General features: G+C 47.1%; 1 protein-coding gene across 3 annotated transcripts; it reads left to right on the forward strand.

The window, feature by feature from the left end:
* Positions 1-906: 906 nt before the first annotated feature.
* Positions 907-11,537, forward strand: DDO (D-aspartate oxidase). Of its 3 annotated transcripts, XM_080616619.1 has the most exons (6): positions 907-1,113; positions 3,534-3,591; positions 6,210-6,418; positions 6,596-6,704; positions 7,528-7,704; positions 9,800-11,537. In XM_080616619.1, the coding sequence occupies exons 3-6, from the start codon at positions 6,247-6,249 to the stop codon at positions 10,365-10,367; spliced, it is 1,026 nt and encodes a 341-aa protein (XP_080472745.1). In that variant the 5' UTR covers positions 907-1,113; positions 3,534-3,591; positions 6,210-6,246; the 3' UTR covers positions 10,368-11,537. The 3 variants fall into 3 exon arrangements, with proteins under 3 accessions (XP_080472745.1, XP_080472746.1, XP_080472747.1); XM_080616620.1 differs by lacking the exon at positions 3,534-3,591; XM_080616621.1 differs by lacking the exons at positions 907-1,113; positions 3,534-3,591 and having other exon boundaries at positions 6,248-6,418; positions 7,506-7,704.
* The last annotated feature ends 3,908 nt before the right edge of the window (positions 11,538-15,445 follow it).

Below are 15,445 nucleotides of genomic sequence, written 5' to 3' on the forward strand. Positions count from 1 at the left end.
GATGAGCAGGATCCAGCTATGGAGTGCTTACAGGCATCTAGTTATTAAATATTATATTATATTATAATATTATTATTATATTATAATATTATGTTCCATGTAGAGATGAACTGACTTGCACAGGAATAAGAAAAAACCAGCACCCGGGGGTGATTCTTGTGAAGATTCTCTCCACAGTCTCAGTGCCAGTGATGAGAATGAAAAGCTGTTTTGATTAAGGTGATCAGCTGGTCACATGCTTTGCATGCTGTTGCTGTATGTACAGATGCCCTTCAGATGGCTACTGTTCCACAATTTAATGGCTATGAAGAATAGGCACCAGCTTGGAAGATCCATGGCAAATGCTGTTCGACAGCGTCAGGGAGGGAAATGGTCTGCAAACACTGCCTTGCTGAACCTGCTTAGGGACAAATGCTCAGGCTGTCAAATATTAGCCAAAATGTCCTGCTAATGGCAAATGCCCTGGAGCCAAGAAGCCCTGGCCTACAGTTTCATCCCAGTGATCCTCCAGACAGGTTTGTTTTTGACAAATTGGTGGTTTTCTGCTGTAAAGGTTAATCCAAACAGCCCTGCCTGGCTGTGCTCGTTGGGCATTTGAGGTTTAGCAGGGACTCATTCTTCATTGACCTCTGATGACTGAAATGACTGGTCCCAGGGACACGCTTGTGCTGCTGCCATCCTCACTGCTAACACGATCGCACAAGCACTGTGGCAATCTTGGGACAGCTTCAGAACATAGCTAATTGCTCGCAAGAGAGTTAAAAAGACAGCATGTTCTGTGCAGGACAGCAGCAGCGCACTGGGGAAATCATGCAGGAAAAAGGTTACCAGCAGGCGGAGAACGGCAAAGCTCCGGCAGCGCCAACGCGCGGCGGCCGGGCTCTCCGGGAGGGGTGCCAACGCTGGACGTGGCCTTTGCCTGCGCACAAACAGCTCCTGCATTAGCAGAGGGACGGGGAGCTGGGTGCTCGGGGAGCCACCTCGGGGAAAGAGAGCTGCCAGCAGCCCCTCAGCCTCCTCCCCGGCAACGCGCTCCGTGCTGTCCTGCTCCACTTCCCCACACTTGCCGGGAAAGTGTCCCTTCCAGCAGGACGGGAACCTTCTCCTCACCAGGTATTGCCTTCTCTGCCCACTTGTTTGTTCTGTTTTGGTGGTTTTTTTGGGACTACTTCCAGTCGAAGAGAGAAATGTTAGATAACGGAGCCTTTTTAGGCCGGGGAAGGCGGCCGGGGAGGCTGCCCTGGGACCTGGCACAAACCCGCTCTGTAAGCTCAGGCAGGGAGGGGTTGAGGCCGCAGACAGAGGCAGCTGCGCAGTATGAATGCGGTGGCTGTCACGGGTGGTTGTGGCGTGAGCGGCGAGTCGCAGGGTTTGGCTGGGGCTGCCCGGCCTTACCCTGCCCCCCCGCCCCGGAGGAGCCAGGGGCCTGCCAAACCTCCTCTTCTCCCTGCTTCTCCTCTCCCCGCGCAGAAAGGCAGCAGACTCAACGGCTCCGTGCAGGGAAGGAGGGTTGCAGACCTCCCTGGGTTTGGAGAAAAGCAAGTGCATTGCTCTGTGTGTGTAGGTGCTGCAAGTGAAGGTTACTGCTGTTGGTGGCTCACAGGGTGGGTATAACCTACTGTCCTTTAGGAGGTGTTTCTTGTGCATGCATAGGGGAACACCTATGTAAAAGAGGAGCTGAGGCCTCCCTGAGAGCCCTGGCTGGGGTCTCCTGTGACGGTGGATCAGACACCTGCTTTCTGGCAGTGGTGCTGTGTGTGCAGAAAGGCTGAGGGGATCCCAAGGAGTTTCCAGAGTTGGTTGACTGGTGAAGAGAGCGCACCTTCACCTTCCTGCTGTGGCAGATCCCAAATGTACATCTCACAAAGTAGCCCAAATGACAGAAGAGAGACCAGGCCAGACTCAAAAGCGAAACTGGGGCCATCTCCTTAGCAAACTCTCAAGAATGGCTCAAGTTTCATGAGCATCTCTAAGTACCTTTAGCAAAGAGCCTGACAAAACCCCATTCTGGGGTCAGGCAAAGGGATACAACACTGAGGGAGCTTGTAAACTGGGGAAGTGAATAAGCAAAAGAGTGAACTGAAAAAAAGGAAGGGATAAAATGTTCCACGTTAGACAGAGACAGGGTCAGTGGGTACAGCAGCCCTGGTGGAGGAGGAGCCCCCTGTGATAGTTCAGAAAGGCTGGAGCCTTTGCTCCCCAGTATTGTAAGCTTCAGGAGATCCAAAGCAATGTTTCAGCACTTCTGCATAGTGAAAGTCAGTAAAAAAACCAACCCCTACAGGGCTTGAAATGTAACATGTTTTGGTTACTTCCTGTTTACCCTTTTTCTGGTCAACAGTTCAATTGGGCTTTTTCAGCTGCTTATTTGCCTGTGTAAAATGCTTTGCTTAGTAGGTCAGCCAGGTTGCAACACAAGCTAAGAGTATGCAGCCTGCCAGAGAAGAACGCACGTGGAGTTAAGCCATAGGGAGAAAAGAAAAGGGTATGGTGAGTGGCCCTGTTTGTAATGCAGTGATGCCAAAGTGAGAGCATTTATGCAGCTCTTCCAGCTGAGGGATGCCAGTATCCCAGGGTCTGTTACAGCCTGAAGGGACCAAGGGCCAAGAGGCTACAGCTGCAGCTGGCAGTGGGTGTGCATGTTTCTCTGTGTGTAATAGAATCACAGAATCATAAAATGGGTTGGGTTTGAAGAGACCTTAAAGGTCATCTGGTTCCAACCACCCTGCCGGGACAGCTTCCACTAGACCAGGTTGCTCCAGGCCCCGTCCAACCTGGCCTTGAACACTGCCAGAGATGGGGCAGCCACAGCTTCTCTGGGCAACCTCTGCCAGTGCCTCACCACCCTCACAGCAAAGAACTCATTCCTAATATCTAATTTCAGTCTACACTCTGTCAGTTTAAAGCCGTTCCTCCTCGGCTTATCCCCACATGCCCTTGTTAAAAGTCCCTCTCCAGATTTCTTGTGTATGCATGTGTGTGTGCATGTATGTGTGCTGTTGCAGTGTATTTATCCATACTGATCTCTCCACTGCTAGAATGATGTTAAGGCTGAAGGTTAGTGGCACTCGGTGATACACAGCTATGTGAGGCAAAAAAGAGTAAGTACCCCCTTGCATCACATGAGGTTGACATTGTCAGCATTGTCAGTTGTGAGAGTTGGATCATTAAGTCACATCACAAAGTATCTCAATCTAAAAAAACCTATTCATTCTGAGAGGAGTAGGAGGGCAGCAGGGGCATGAAGCCCATGTCAGGCAGCTGGTGTCCTCTTTGCTGGGGAATTACAGCTCCAGGTGGCTTTGTCTGGCTTCTGTCCCATTCTAATGCTAAGAAAAGACAGAGATAAACAGTACCCGACATCCTTTGCCTGCCTCCCCAACACCTACTGCAACTGATTAGCCTTTTAAATCTGATTTTTGCAAACCCATCAGCACAAGCCAGTCTGAGGGGGCGAGAAATGTCACCCTCGCTGGCACTAAGCTGCCCTGCCACATCAGCTTAATACAGTTTCTCCTCCTGTGCTCTCCCAGAAGGTGCAAGGCTCCCAGCTGAAGCAGTCTGTGCAGGACAGTCCTGCAGTCATAGGGGGTAAGTAGCTCTGCAAAGCCTGAGCTGCACTTGCTGATACAAGCTGTGTGTATCTCCTGCTTTGCACCCTGGCAGTTTTTGGCACGTTAACACATTAGGGCTTGATGTGCTCCTGGACTGCAGCAGAAGTGCTTGAAAAATGGTGAATTCAATAGGTGCCCATCACAGCCTTCTGAGCTATTCCTGCAGGCGGCAGAACCTCGCAGCCCCTCCTCGCCCTAACTGGCTTTTGCAACATCGAGATCAGTTAATACTGAAAATCCCATCCAAACTGGGAAGACCTGTGAAACCTGACCCTCCGCCAAGCTGCAGCTCCCCTTTCTCCCTCAGCAACAGGGAGGTCAGGAAATTCAATCTCCATCACCGTTGAAGGGCTTCTGCAAATGAGAGTGGCGAGGGGCAAACAACAGCACATCTCTGGCAGATGCGTAATGTACCCGTCACATATGTTCAAGGGGCATCTGAAAAAGCAGGACTGTGGTCATCCATGGACAGCTGGGAGGCTCACTGGGTATGCTAAGAGCCGCATGCCATTTCCACAGCTGCCAGTGCTGAGTGAGAAGGTTTGTTAATAAAAGTGTGTTTAGAGACCTCTCTCAGAACCAATTTTCCTAAGTTTTTTCAGCATTATTACCCCTCCCATTTCTTGTTTCTAGTATCTCCCTTTCCCTTCCCCTTCCTCTTCCTTTTCCCCTTCCTTTCCCCTTCCTCTTCCCCTTCTTCTTCCCCTTGCCCCAGCCCTTTTTCAGATGGAGTTTGTGGGTGGCAGCCCATGCAGGCCAGTGATTCTGGTTCAGGTTCAGGGTACATTCTACCTCTGCTCTGCATCCTCTTTCCTGCTCTGTGGGGGAAACTTTTACAGTCAGCTTGTGAAAGAAGATGTAATAATTAACAGGAAGAAGCTTAAACTTTGCCCTGAGTGGAAGAAGAGGGGTTGTAACAACCCTTGGCTGTGATGCAGAAGGAATGCAATGGTGGGCAACAATGACTGCTCCTCTCTCTCTTCCTACCTAGTAGAACATCAAATTTTAAGTAGGAAAACCTCAGGTGTAAGTGAGAAGCTGTGTGAAGAGTTGTGAGCAAGGATGCTCACTAAACCTGACCTGTCATAATCCCACACAGTCTGCTTGCCTGAATTTACATCAGATGCCAAAAGCCCCAGGAAGATGGGAAATCAGCCTGTCCTTAAAACTGCAGGCACTGGTTTTCAGGAAAAGTTCTTAGAAAGCAATTAGTAAGGCTGGATTTCTACAGTCAGGGGTGAGCGAGTCCCATAATAGGAAGCAACCCCATAAGAGGGCAAGACCAAAGGTCCATCTTGATCGACATCCTTTCCAAGAGTGAATATTGGTAGAATACTCCAGGCAAACATAAGACCCATAGGCCAAGGAGATTCACCCCCTACATCCATGCTCAGCTTTTCACAGTGACCCCTTGAAGGAGCACCTGAGCCAGCAACTGCATCCAAATCACCTGTTTCAAAGCTGCTGAGGGATTTATCACCTCTGAGGTTGCCTGGTCTCTTTCGGACACATTTAGTTCCTGCCTTCAGGGAGTTTGCAGGGTGCACTGAGTTGCATGGTTCAGTTGTGCTTCGTGTCTCCACCGGTGTGAAACCTGTTGGGTGGCTGTGGTCAGGCACATAGGCTGGCACCTCTCTGGGATGGGCAGCCAGGTGATTATCAACCGGGAGATGTGCACCATTCATTAGGACAGGTGCCAAGCTCCCAGACTTGGTCAGGGCTAGGGAAAACAGACATGTTGCACCTCCTGGAGTAGCAATCAGCAGTTGAAGATGCTGAGGAGTAGAGTGGAGCTACTCCAGGATGTAAAGCAAGGCAAAGAGAGGCAAATATACAGGCTCTTGCAGCAGCAAGGCTGACTGGCTCCTGGGGACCACCATGTGCTGCTGGGAAAGTGGCAGCCTCAGATGCCCACAAATCTGTCCAAGGCAGGGGGTCACAGTGGCAGGCATGGGGGCCAAGGATGGGTTGGAGACCTCAGGTTACTAGGGGCACAAAATCCCCCAGGGTACAGGTAGCTTCTCTTCTCGCACTTTTCCCACCAAGGCATCATTGCCCAAGCAAGTTTTATATGTGGGAGTGTAAACAGCCAGGCTGTACCCATGAAACTATGCATTGTGTTTAATAGCTAAAACTCACATTTCCTAGGACAGACCTATGCAGCTAACCCAGCCCTCAGGGTCAGAGGGGGAGCCCTGCACAGCAGAGGAACTATGATGCATGTTAAGAAAAACATCATCCACAATGCACTGGGCTCTTTGCTCTGCGTAACCAGTTTGCCTCCAGTACAATTTCCTTCTGCTGCCCAGGCAGTGACAAAACTCATTGCTGGAGATCCTGATGTTCAGACAACCCTTTTGCTCCTGGTGCCTGAATGCTAATTTCCCCAGAGCTCCAACTTTTGCCTCTGACACAATAGAAAACTTGACGGGTGCCTCGCTCCCGCAGGTACATTGAAAAAACCTTGCCCCAGATTGCTAGTGCCTAAACACCAGTGCTGCACATACAGATAGTTCCCTTGCCCTTGTGCTGAGGATGGGGTAGTGGCTATTGAAATACTTCTCAAAAATCTGGATATGTGATTTCCAAACGCAGGGTAGGTACCTCTCTCCTCTGGCTCTTCATCCTGGAGATGGCAGCACCCAAGGTCGCAGTGGTTGGTGCGGGAGTCATCGGCCTGTCCACAGCACTGTGCATCATGGAGACTTATCCCAGCTGCTCCGTGACCATCCTTTCAGAGCAGTTCAGCCCCAACACAACAAGTGATGTTGCAGCTGGGATGCTCATCCCTCACACCTACCCAGGTATGTATAGCCCAGCGTGGTGCTGCTCATGGCACCAAATGCGGCTGCGTGCCCGCATGTGCGGAGATGCACAGAGGTTCAGGAAGAGTGCCATGACCTGTGTTCATCAACACTGGATTGTATGTTTCTGTTCTTTGCATTATTCCTCTCTGCATGTTTGGTTTTGATTACTTGCAGACACACCGACCCATGTGCAGAAGCAGTGGTTCAAAGAGACCTTTACTTACCTTTTTGCCATCAGCAACTCAGCTGAGGCATCAGAGGCTGGCATTCACTTGGTTTCTGGGTAAGAACAGCCCCCTGGGCAGCCTTTAGTGTGTTTGTACTGTGTGCTGGAGCAGAGAGGTTTTCCTTGCCGGATTTCAGGAGTATTCCTTCATAGAGTAACTCTGATGACCATATGCCCAAGAAACTGAATTGCAGCTGCTCAGATATGATGTATTTTGAAGCAAAAATAATTCATAGGTGCACACAGAGAAACCCCTCAAGACTGGCCAGCACCAAATGTCTTTTAATAACTGATGTTTTCCATACTGTCATCCACCAGTTGCTTGCAGCAGCAGGTGGTCTCCGTACGGATGGGGCTGCAGAATCTTCCATATTCAGCAGCTAGGTATAGGGATGCAATTGCGGGGGGGGGTGTCGGGGGATTTTTTTATAATGCCTATTACGTACAGAAATTCACCTCTTGGGAGTGTTGAGGCGGTCACTGTAGCTTTATGGGTACCCAAAAAGCTGTGACCAGGTGTGCAAGTGACCCTATGTGCAGGTCCAGCCAGGGTGGCTGGAACCATGGCGGGGACACTGTGAGGGGACTTTGTACTTCTACAGTTGGAAGTACATGCAGTATAGCTGAAAGAACTCTCTCCAGTTCATTTACCATGGTGTGTCACCCTCAAGGTCAGCTGTGGCAGCCCTCTGCCTGTTTGCCAAGGCAGGTATTGCAGTAGCAGGCAGCAATGTTCCCTGTTGCTGTTAAGCTTGCTAAGCTACACTGATGAGTGGGAAACAGGTTTCTGCATTCCTGGGTTTGTGCAGAGATGCTGTGATGCATAACATGGCAGAGCAATAGCACTAAGTTTTGCAGCTTTTTCCATGTGTCCTTTTAGGTGGCAGGTCTTTAAAAACACTCCCAAGGAAGAGTTACCTTTCTGGTCGGATGTTGTCCTGGGATTTCGACCAATGTCCAAAGCAGAACTCCAGAAGTTTCCACAGCATCAATCTGGTCAGGCCTTTACAACACTGAAATGTGACTGTCCACCCTACCTGCTGTGGCTGGAGAAAAGGTTGGTTTTGCTGCAGGATGGGCACATGGAGAGAAACCCAGGCAGAGGGACTGGGGGCAAGCTGGGGATTCCTTGAGAGCCTTAGGTTTGAGGAAAACCGGCAAAGGGCTGTTTCTCACTGGGGAAAATATAGCAAGTTCTCCCCTGGGGAGAAGCACCAGAAATAAATTACTGAGTTTTCAAAATGTGAAAGGCCCCAGTTACGCAATGTCCACTTTCTACCACTGTGGCTGTACAGTCAGGCTTAAGAGCAGGAGTGCCTCTGGGCATAGGACACAACCACAGGGCCACACTTGGCCAGCCAGACCTTGAAGGTACATTGGGAACCTGCCATCTCCTAAGAAAATTTGTGGGCACTCCTCACGTGTCAAACTCCCCAAACAGTACCCCCCTGTTCTTGAAGATACGTCCAACCCCTGGAGAATGGGCATGTCTAGGAAGATGTTGTATCTCTGAAGCCTGCACTTAAGAAGTAAGATGGACCAATTAGGCTCAAATTTGGTCAACAATTGGACTAATTTCTTAATCCAGCCAGGTGAAAAATGGTCAAATAACATCATCTTGTAGCAAACCTTTTGGAAATTTTTGCCTGTATAAGACGGTTGATGCCCTCACTCTGAGGAGTTCATGGCTTTAGAGTTCATGCCTGGATTGACATGAACTTTAGAAAATCTGCCAGTTTCCAAGTTTCCCCAAAATACGTGGATTTTAGATAGCCATAGGAAAGTCAGGATGCAGATCTAAAAAGGTTTTGACACCCGGCATGTGCATTTAATCCACTTAAGTACCCATAAAGTGAGCCAATAGCTGTCTCATCTTGAGAGAAAGCAATAGGCTGCAGGCTGATTTGAGGTTAAGTGAAGAGACGTGTACTGACACCATGGCACAAATTGCCAGCTCAGCTGGCTTCTTGCATGCCTTTCATCTCACTGCAAAATGTGAAAAGCCGTGTCCTGTTCTAGCAGCCAGCCAGGCTGGGAATACTCCAGTGCCATCAGTGCCATGTGAGGTCTTTGCTGTCTCTTTGGTGCAAATGCTCCATCATGTTTCATTACCTAACCGAGTCAGAAATTTCTGCTGAAGCACAACTGAGTTGTACAGACGCATTTAGTATCTGCCACGTGATTTCTGCTCTCTCCTTATTCCTGCTACAGCCAATTTAATTCTCAAAAGATGTAGTCTAATATGATGATCAAGCTCCTTTTCTTTCTCTTCTCCCTGGTGATGAGAAGCGAGAGCATATTAAACATGTAACTAATTCTCAAACCCCTAGTGACTCAAGCAGTATTTATAGACCATTCTCCTGGCAATCCACAAGGAAAATTGTCTCTTTGCCCACCTTTCTGGTCCAAAAATGGGCTTCAGGAATTTTTTCCTGCTTGCTTGCCTGAAAAAAAAATCATTTTTTTTATTGGTGTATTTTTTTATGTCATGATGACGAAGTCCCAATTACAACACTTATGAGATCTCCCAGCAAGTTGCCCAGCCAGAGCTGCTGCATGAGACCTCCCCTGTTCTTCCCAGCCAGCTTCAGTGTCTTGCCAAACCAAACCCCCAGAGCATCAGCTGTGCCCTGGATCCTTGGCTGACTCACTGCTTTGAGGGAAACCACTGGGTTTATAGTGGGGTTGATCACTTTGCCAGCTGCCAGACTACTGCAAAGGACAGGATCTCCTACTTGGTACCCCCACTAAAGACCCCCAGCGACTGGATCCAGCTGGCAGGATGCAGGGCTCCATCTCACGCCAGTGTTTTTCCACAGGGAAGAGATTCAAGCTTCAGGCAAGTTTAGGGTGGAATTTGGCTTGAACATGAGGACCTGACTGTCTTCCTAGGGTCTTATGCCAGACCCTTGTCTAATATTGATCAACCAGATGCATCTTTTCCAGCCCAAGTATGCTAAACCAATAGCTTTGATAGATCAAATCAGACAAATAACATACAGAAACCTCACAGCATTCTTTTTGCTTTTGTCCAATCTGTTTGGTTTTCACCACTATGTTAAAGGCAATCTATCTCATTTACTGAATGCCCATAATAATTACATGAGGGTTTAGGGATTTCTTTTCTGTCTCACTTCTGTGGTCTTTTGCAGGTTGAAAGCAACTGGTGTCCAGATGTACACCAGAAAAGTTGCAGACTTGTGGGAGCTGCATAGCAAATATGACATCATCGTCAACTGTGCGGGCATTGGAGCCCACCAGCTTGTAGGGGACAAGAAGCTCCTTCCCGTCAGAGGACAAGTACTCAAGGTTCATGCTCCTTGGGTGAAAAACTTCATCCGGGATGGGGATGGCTTAACTTACATCTACCCAGGGATACACAGGATAACCCTGGGGGGAACCAGGGAAAAGGAGAACTGGAGTCTCTCCCCTGACCCTGGCACTACCAAAGACATCTTTGACAGATGCTGCTCCCTTGAGCCTTCACTGAAGGGAGCTCAGGATATTCAGGTGAAGGTGGGCTTGAGGCCATCCAGGCAGTGTGTGAGACTGCAGAGAGAGGTCTTGAGTCAAGGAGGAGTTAAGCTCCTGGTGGTCCACAACTATGGTCATGGTGCAGGTGGCTTTTCGGTGCACAGGGGCACAGCCAAAGAAGCTGCTTGCCTTGTGGGAGAGTGCATTGCTGCCCTGCAAGGCTCCTCATCAAGGGCCAAGCTTTGAATCCCAGAGGCTCCCTTTCCATTTACAACAGGCTAGTGTGGCATCTCCTAGTAGCAGCTTTGGACTTTTATTCCATTACTGGATAGAAGAAACCTAAGACAACAGCTTGTGCTATTGCAGAAGCTGAGTGGTATCTCACCTGGCTTCCAGCTGCCGCTTTGGAAAGGCATGATGAGTTGATTCAAATATTAGTCCAGTATTTACTCCTCCTCCGTCTGGCATTGTTTCTGCCCCTGGGCACTTCTCCCATCCTCATGTCAAAGAGGAGGCAGGATATTTAAATATTCTTCACATAATGGGGGTCACATTGCTGCAGTATTTAGCATTTCTTCATGTGCAGCTGGAGGATATTGGATGCACTAGGTTCACATTCAGTAAAAACTAGTTGTTTCCTCTTGTGCCAAATCTAATGTAGTATTGCCTTTACTCCTGCCATCTTGGTAACAAACTTTACAATTTTCCATATGATTTACAAGGAGAAGAAGATACCTGCAGTGCTGCGTTCCAGTGCTCAGGGTCAGCTCTTACAGAAAGCAATGTTAGTGCACAGTGACCAGGCAAGTGTGATTTCAAGAGCAGGTATGTGACACTGATCACTGCATTTGCCCATATTACACCTCAGGGAGCTTAATGCAACGTTTTGAGAGAAGTTGCCCCGTATGAGCTGTGGGTTTGCGCATCTTTTCTCACACCTGTTTGCAAATCTCTTTTTTTTTGTCCCCTCAGATTTTGCTCACAGACACAGATGTTTTTTTTCCTCCCAAGAGGAGCATTGACATGGCCTATGTTTGACCGAGAGGGTTTATCAGGGTGGTCTTGGGAGTGCAAGCATCTCTCTTCTATTTTGCATTGGCACTGGCTGCTTTCCTTGCAACAGCTGGTATGAATGAATCTGAGACAAATCAACAAGGATCTTAACACCAGCTTCAGAAGCCACCAGAACCCAGACACTCACTCCATGGCAGAGGCTGAGTGGGCTTCTTAGCAATTCCCCAAGTGTTTGATGTGGCTGAAGGTAGTCGCTCCTAAATCTGAGCTTACTGTCAAAGTATAGGTCTGACAGGGATTAAACCACTTATTAGATCTTAACTGGCTTATTCAGAAGTATTAAGATCCACTTTTGTCTAGGTTTTTTTTGACCTTATAGTTACAAACCAAATCAAAATCCTTTAAGAGTTCACATAAGTAAAATGAACTGATAAATAAAGTTCTAATAATAGAGCAAAGTTAACTTCTCTAGTGTTCCTTTCATAAACAAAGGGTTTTCTTTCATTTGTGATGACCTGACAGGGCCAAGAAAGGCCACATTCAGACATGGCTGCCAACTCCTGCTGTTCTGAGGGGATATGAGGATGGTTTCCTTCACAAGGGACAGCTGTCAGAAGAAACATCACCAAATTAACTTATAGGTCAATAAACACCTGGGATCAGCCTAAGTCAGCCCTGCCTTCAGCAGCCTTGCCCTCTTCTCCTCAGCTCTGAAGGCTAATTTTGCATTCCCCCCACCCATCATTTGTCCTTTCCAGCAGCACAAAAGGGCAGAGCTGCTGCTTTGACAGCAATATTGGCATAAGGCTTGTCAAACTGCAGCTTTGTCCTAAGCTAACATGGAATGTAAAAATACATGGGAAAAGGCATGAGACTGCCTGCGGAACCTGAGGGTGCACAAGTCCATGGGAACTGATGAGATGCAGTTGCGGGTCCTGAAGGAACTGGTGGGTGAAGCGGCTAAGCCACTGTCCATCATATTTGAGAAGTTGTGGCAGTCCAGTAAAGTTCCCACTGATTGGAAAAAGGGAAATGTTGGGGTTGTTTAGGCTGGAGAAGGTTCTAGGAATGATGATTTTTGTAGCTCCTTGCAGGCAGTTTTGCATTTTACTACCTTGAAGAAGCTGGTACCACCACAGACTGAGCCACTTCACCATTTACTGCCTGACTGGTGGCTCTGTGGATTAGCCCACTGATCCCTATAAGATGTCACTGGTGACTTCTCTCTACTGTGAAAAACAGATGATTTATTGTTACCTTGTCTCTCTATCCTATATGCAGTTGTTGACTCATGAGAGGATCCCTCTTACCCCTTGCTGGATTAGCTTCTTTATGAATCCTTGGTGACAGATGTTACTAAGGGCTTTCCAGAAGCTGAGTAGATCATACTGAGTGGTTGCTCTAGTCTGCAGCTTCACTGTTGCCTCTGAAGCCGTAAGAGGGTCGTGAAGCACAGCTTCATAGCTCCTCACTGCAAAGCTCTGCCAGTTCTTCCCTCTTGGTTTGTATCTCTCCTTCCAACTACTCTATTACCACATCTTTTTACCGTTTGCCTGCTACCAGTATTAGATTTAGTGGTTTGCATTTCTCCAGATCCCTCACAGCACTTAAAGCAAAACAATGTTATGAACCATCCTCCTTTTTTCCAGCTGTTTCAAGTAAAAGTTTGTACACCAGTCCTAATAGTGCAACAATTTCCCATTAGCATTCCTTAAAATCTGCTTCTCATGAATTTGCTACTATCCTTTGCATCTATTTGTTCTAAAACCTCATCTAATGGCCCCTCAATCTGAGGCAGCTTCTCTGCATTATTCCTTTAACAAATAGTTCTGCCGTGGGAATTTTACTAAACTTTTCTACACTGAATGCAGACACAAGTAATCTGTTTAACTGTTGTGTTAGGGCTTCTTTTCTCTCAGGCTCCTTTGCCATGCTGATCATCTGCTGACTGCATATCCTGGTCACCTGCAGAACCTTCCAGCAAGCTCCCTGCTCCTGCTGGGGTAGAGGAAGCTTTTTGTCTATTAGCAAGTTATTTCCTCAAAATCTTTTTTAGCCTGCCTTTCTGTTTCTGCTTTTAATTTGACAGAGTTCATGTCCTTTTCCTCATTTGGAAGGGATCTATTTTGGTTCTTTGCCATGTAATTTTTATTATGCTGTTACAATGAGCCAGTAATTATCTTTCTGGAATGTCTCTGATACTTCAATATCCTTACATAAAAATCAAGCACTTTAGACCTATATCTTATTTTCAGACTGATAGCAAATAGAAACAAGTGTACATTCAGCCTGTTTGCTCCAGCTCCTGTGCCCTGTTAAAAGGGGATTTATTTGTCCAGATTGCACCTTGTCATTTCCTGCTTACTTGTGGTTATAAAGAAGTCAAAATGGCACCATTAAGGACATGCCATCATGAACTCCTGTCCTCTCTGCCTGCTCACTTTCCCCATCTCCAGCATGAAATTCCTTTTAAGTCTTACTCTCTCACACGGAGGTTTTCTTCCCTGCCAAGGTGATGCCACACAAGGGCTGAGCATCCTACTCGGATGTCTCTGCTTTTTGTTCCAGAAGCTTTCAACTTGCCAAGAATATGTCCTAATATTTTGGGAATAATTGCATATCCCTCTCTCATTTTTCTCCCTAGGCATGGCAAATTTAAATATTCTAAAATATATCCATAGATATATAGTGACGTTGCCCTGTGCCAACTATATGTCTACCCGCAAAGGTGAGTCATGCTGTTTCAGTGCCTGAAAGTTGGCTCACTGACACTGACTGACACTGACTGCTTGGCTTTTAGGCAGCTGAAGTTTGTTGAGATGAATCCTTTCTTACTTCAGCTGCCCAGCCTCGGGTGTCAGTTTCTGGCAGTATCTTATCAGCCATCCCTCAGTTTCTGCTCCTCACCTAAGACCCTTGCCAGGAACTGAAGCAAAGATTAACTCTCCAGCTGCAGCTGAAGCTGAGGAACTTGCAAAACTCCATCTTGATCTTAAATCTGTCTATGCTGTTGCATTGGCTCTGCAGTCTTCATCTAGAAACACAGAGCAAGTGTCAGGGAAACACTCTCATGTAGGAGAGGATTAACAGTGGAAGGCCATTAAACCTCCCTGACTTCCTATAATGATGAAAAGCACCCTAAAGAAAGACTTAGCTGTCACCTGTGCAGAGCATTTTATCCTTGTGCCGTTCCTTAAGCCCATGTGTGCCTGGACAAAAGTTAACTGGACTATACTTGAATATTTCCTTCTTATTCACATTTTCTGATCTACATTGAATACATTGAATAGGCATCCCGGGCAGATGGCAACCGATCTGTCACGCTCACGGGGAACTTCAAGGATGTAATTATGGCACAGAAAGAGAACAACTATATTTTGAGACATTTCTATCAATCCTTGCAGTTACAGACAGCAGATGGGCTATATGATGGACTTTAGAGCTTGAGCACAAAATAATAGTGTTCTGCAACAGGGAATTTTGTTGCTCTTCTTTGCACAAACAACGCCATAGACATATTTTCTAGATATAGGGGTTTTGCCTATATTTAAAACAAATTTGCCGAATTTCTGGAAAATACACAAAAATTGGCGTTCACCATTCATTACGATTCTTTTCCAGTCGAATGCTATTTAAGATAATCTTCAGTGTGAGACATTCAAATTCATTAGGAATAAGTGTAATAATTAGAAATAAGATAATCGCCTGGACCGAGATTTGGGTTTTTTTCACAGCTATTAAATAATCGCATATGTTGTACGATGCTTTATTTATCCTGCTTTACTCCTTATTATCCACAAGAGGGAAATGTTGGATCAAGCAGTCGAAACCTGCACACCGTCTGGAAGAGCAAATGCAGTGATGCTGAGCACAGTGGAAACGTGCGTGCCTGATGGGATCCCACACAGCTATAAGGCTTGGAGGACTTGGGTGCTGCAATAGATCTTAAGGAATAATCTTGAATCCATTAGGTCTGTAAACAAGTAATGGGGAGATCTTAAAAAAATGTATATTGAGGAAATAGAAATATGAAGGTAGTAGCATAGTAGAAGCTGTTGTTAATAAAAAAGATAGAACCATAGAATGGTTTGGATTGTAAGGCACCTTAAAGATCATTCAGTTCCAACCCCCTGCCCCAGGCAGGGACACCTTCCACTAGACCAGGTTGCTCATAGTCCCATTCAACCTGGCCTTGAGTTCCATGAACGGGGCAGTGACTGCTTCTTCGGGTAACCTGTTCTGGTGTCTCACCACCCTCACAGTAAAGAACTTCTTCCTAATATCCAATCTTAATCCACCCTCTTTCAGTT

Source organism: Psittacula echo (genome assembly GCF_963264785.1).
Source record: "Psittacula echo genome assembly, chromosome: 4".
Lineage (NCBI taxonomy): Eukaryota > Metazoa > Chordata > Aves > Psittaciformes > Psittacidae > Psittacula > Psittacula echo.

Coding starts and splice junctions, on each gene's coding strand:
- DDO (XM_080616619.1), top strand. CDS start 6,247: ATGGCAGCACCCAAGGTCGCAGTGGTTGGTGCGGGAGTCATCGGCCTG. Junction 6,419..6,595: donor CATCCCTCACACCTACCCAG/GTATGTATAGCC, acceptor GATTACTTGCAG/ACACACCGACCCATGTGCAG. Junction 6,705..7,527: donor GGCATTCACTTGGTTTCTGG/GTAAGAACAGCC, acceptor GTGTCCTTTTAG/GTGGCAGGTCTTTAAAAACA.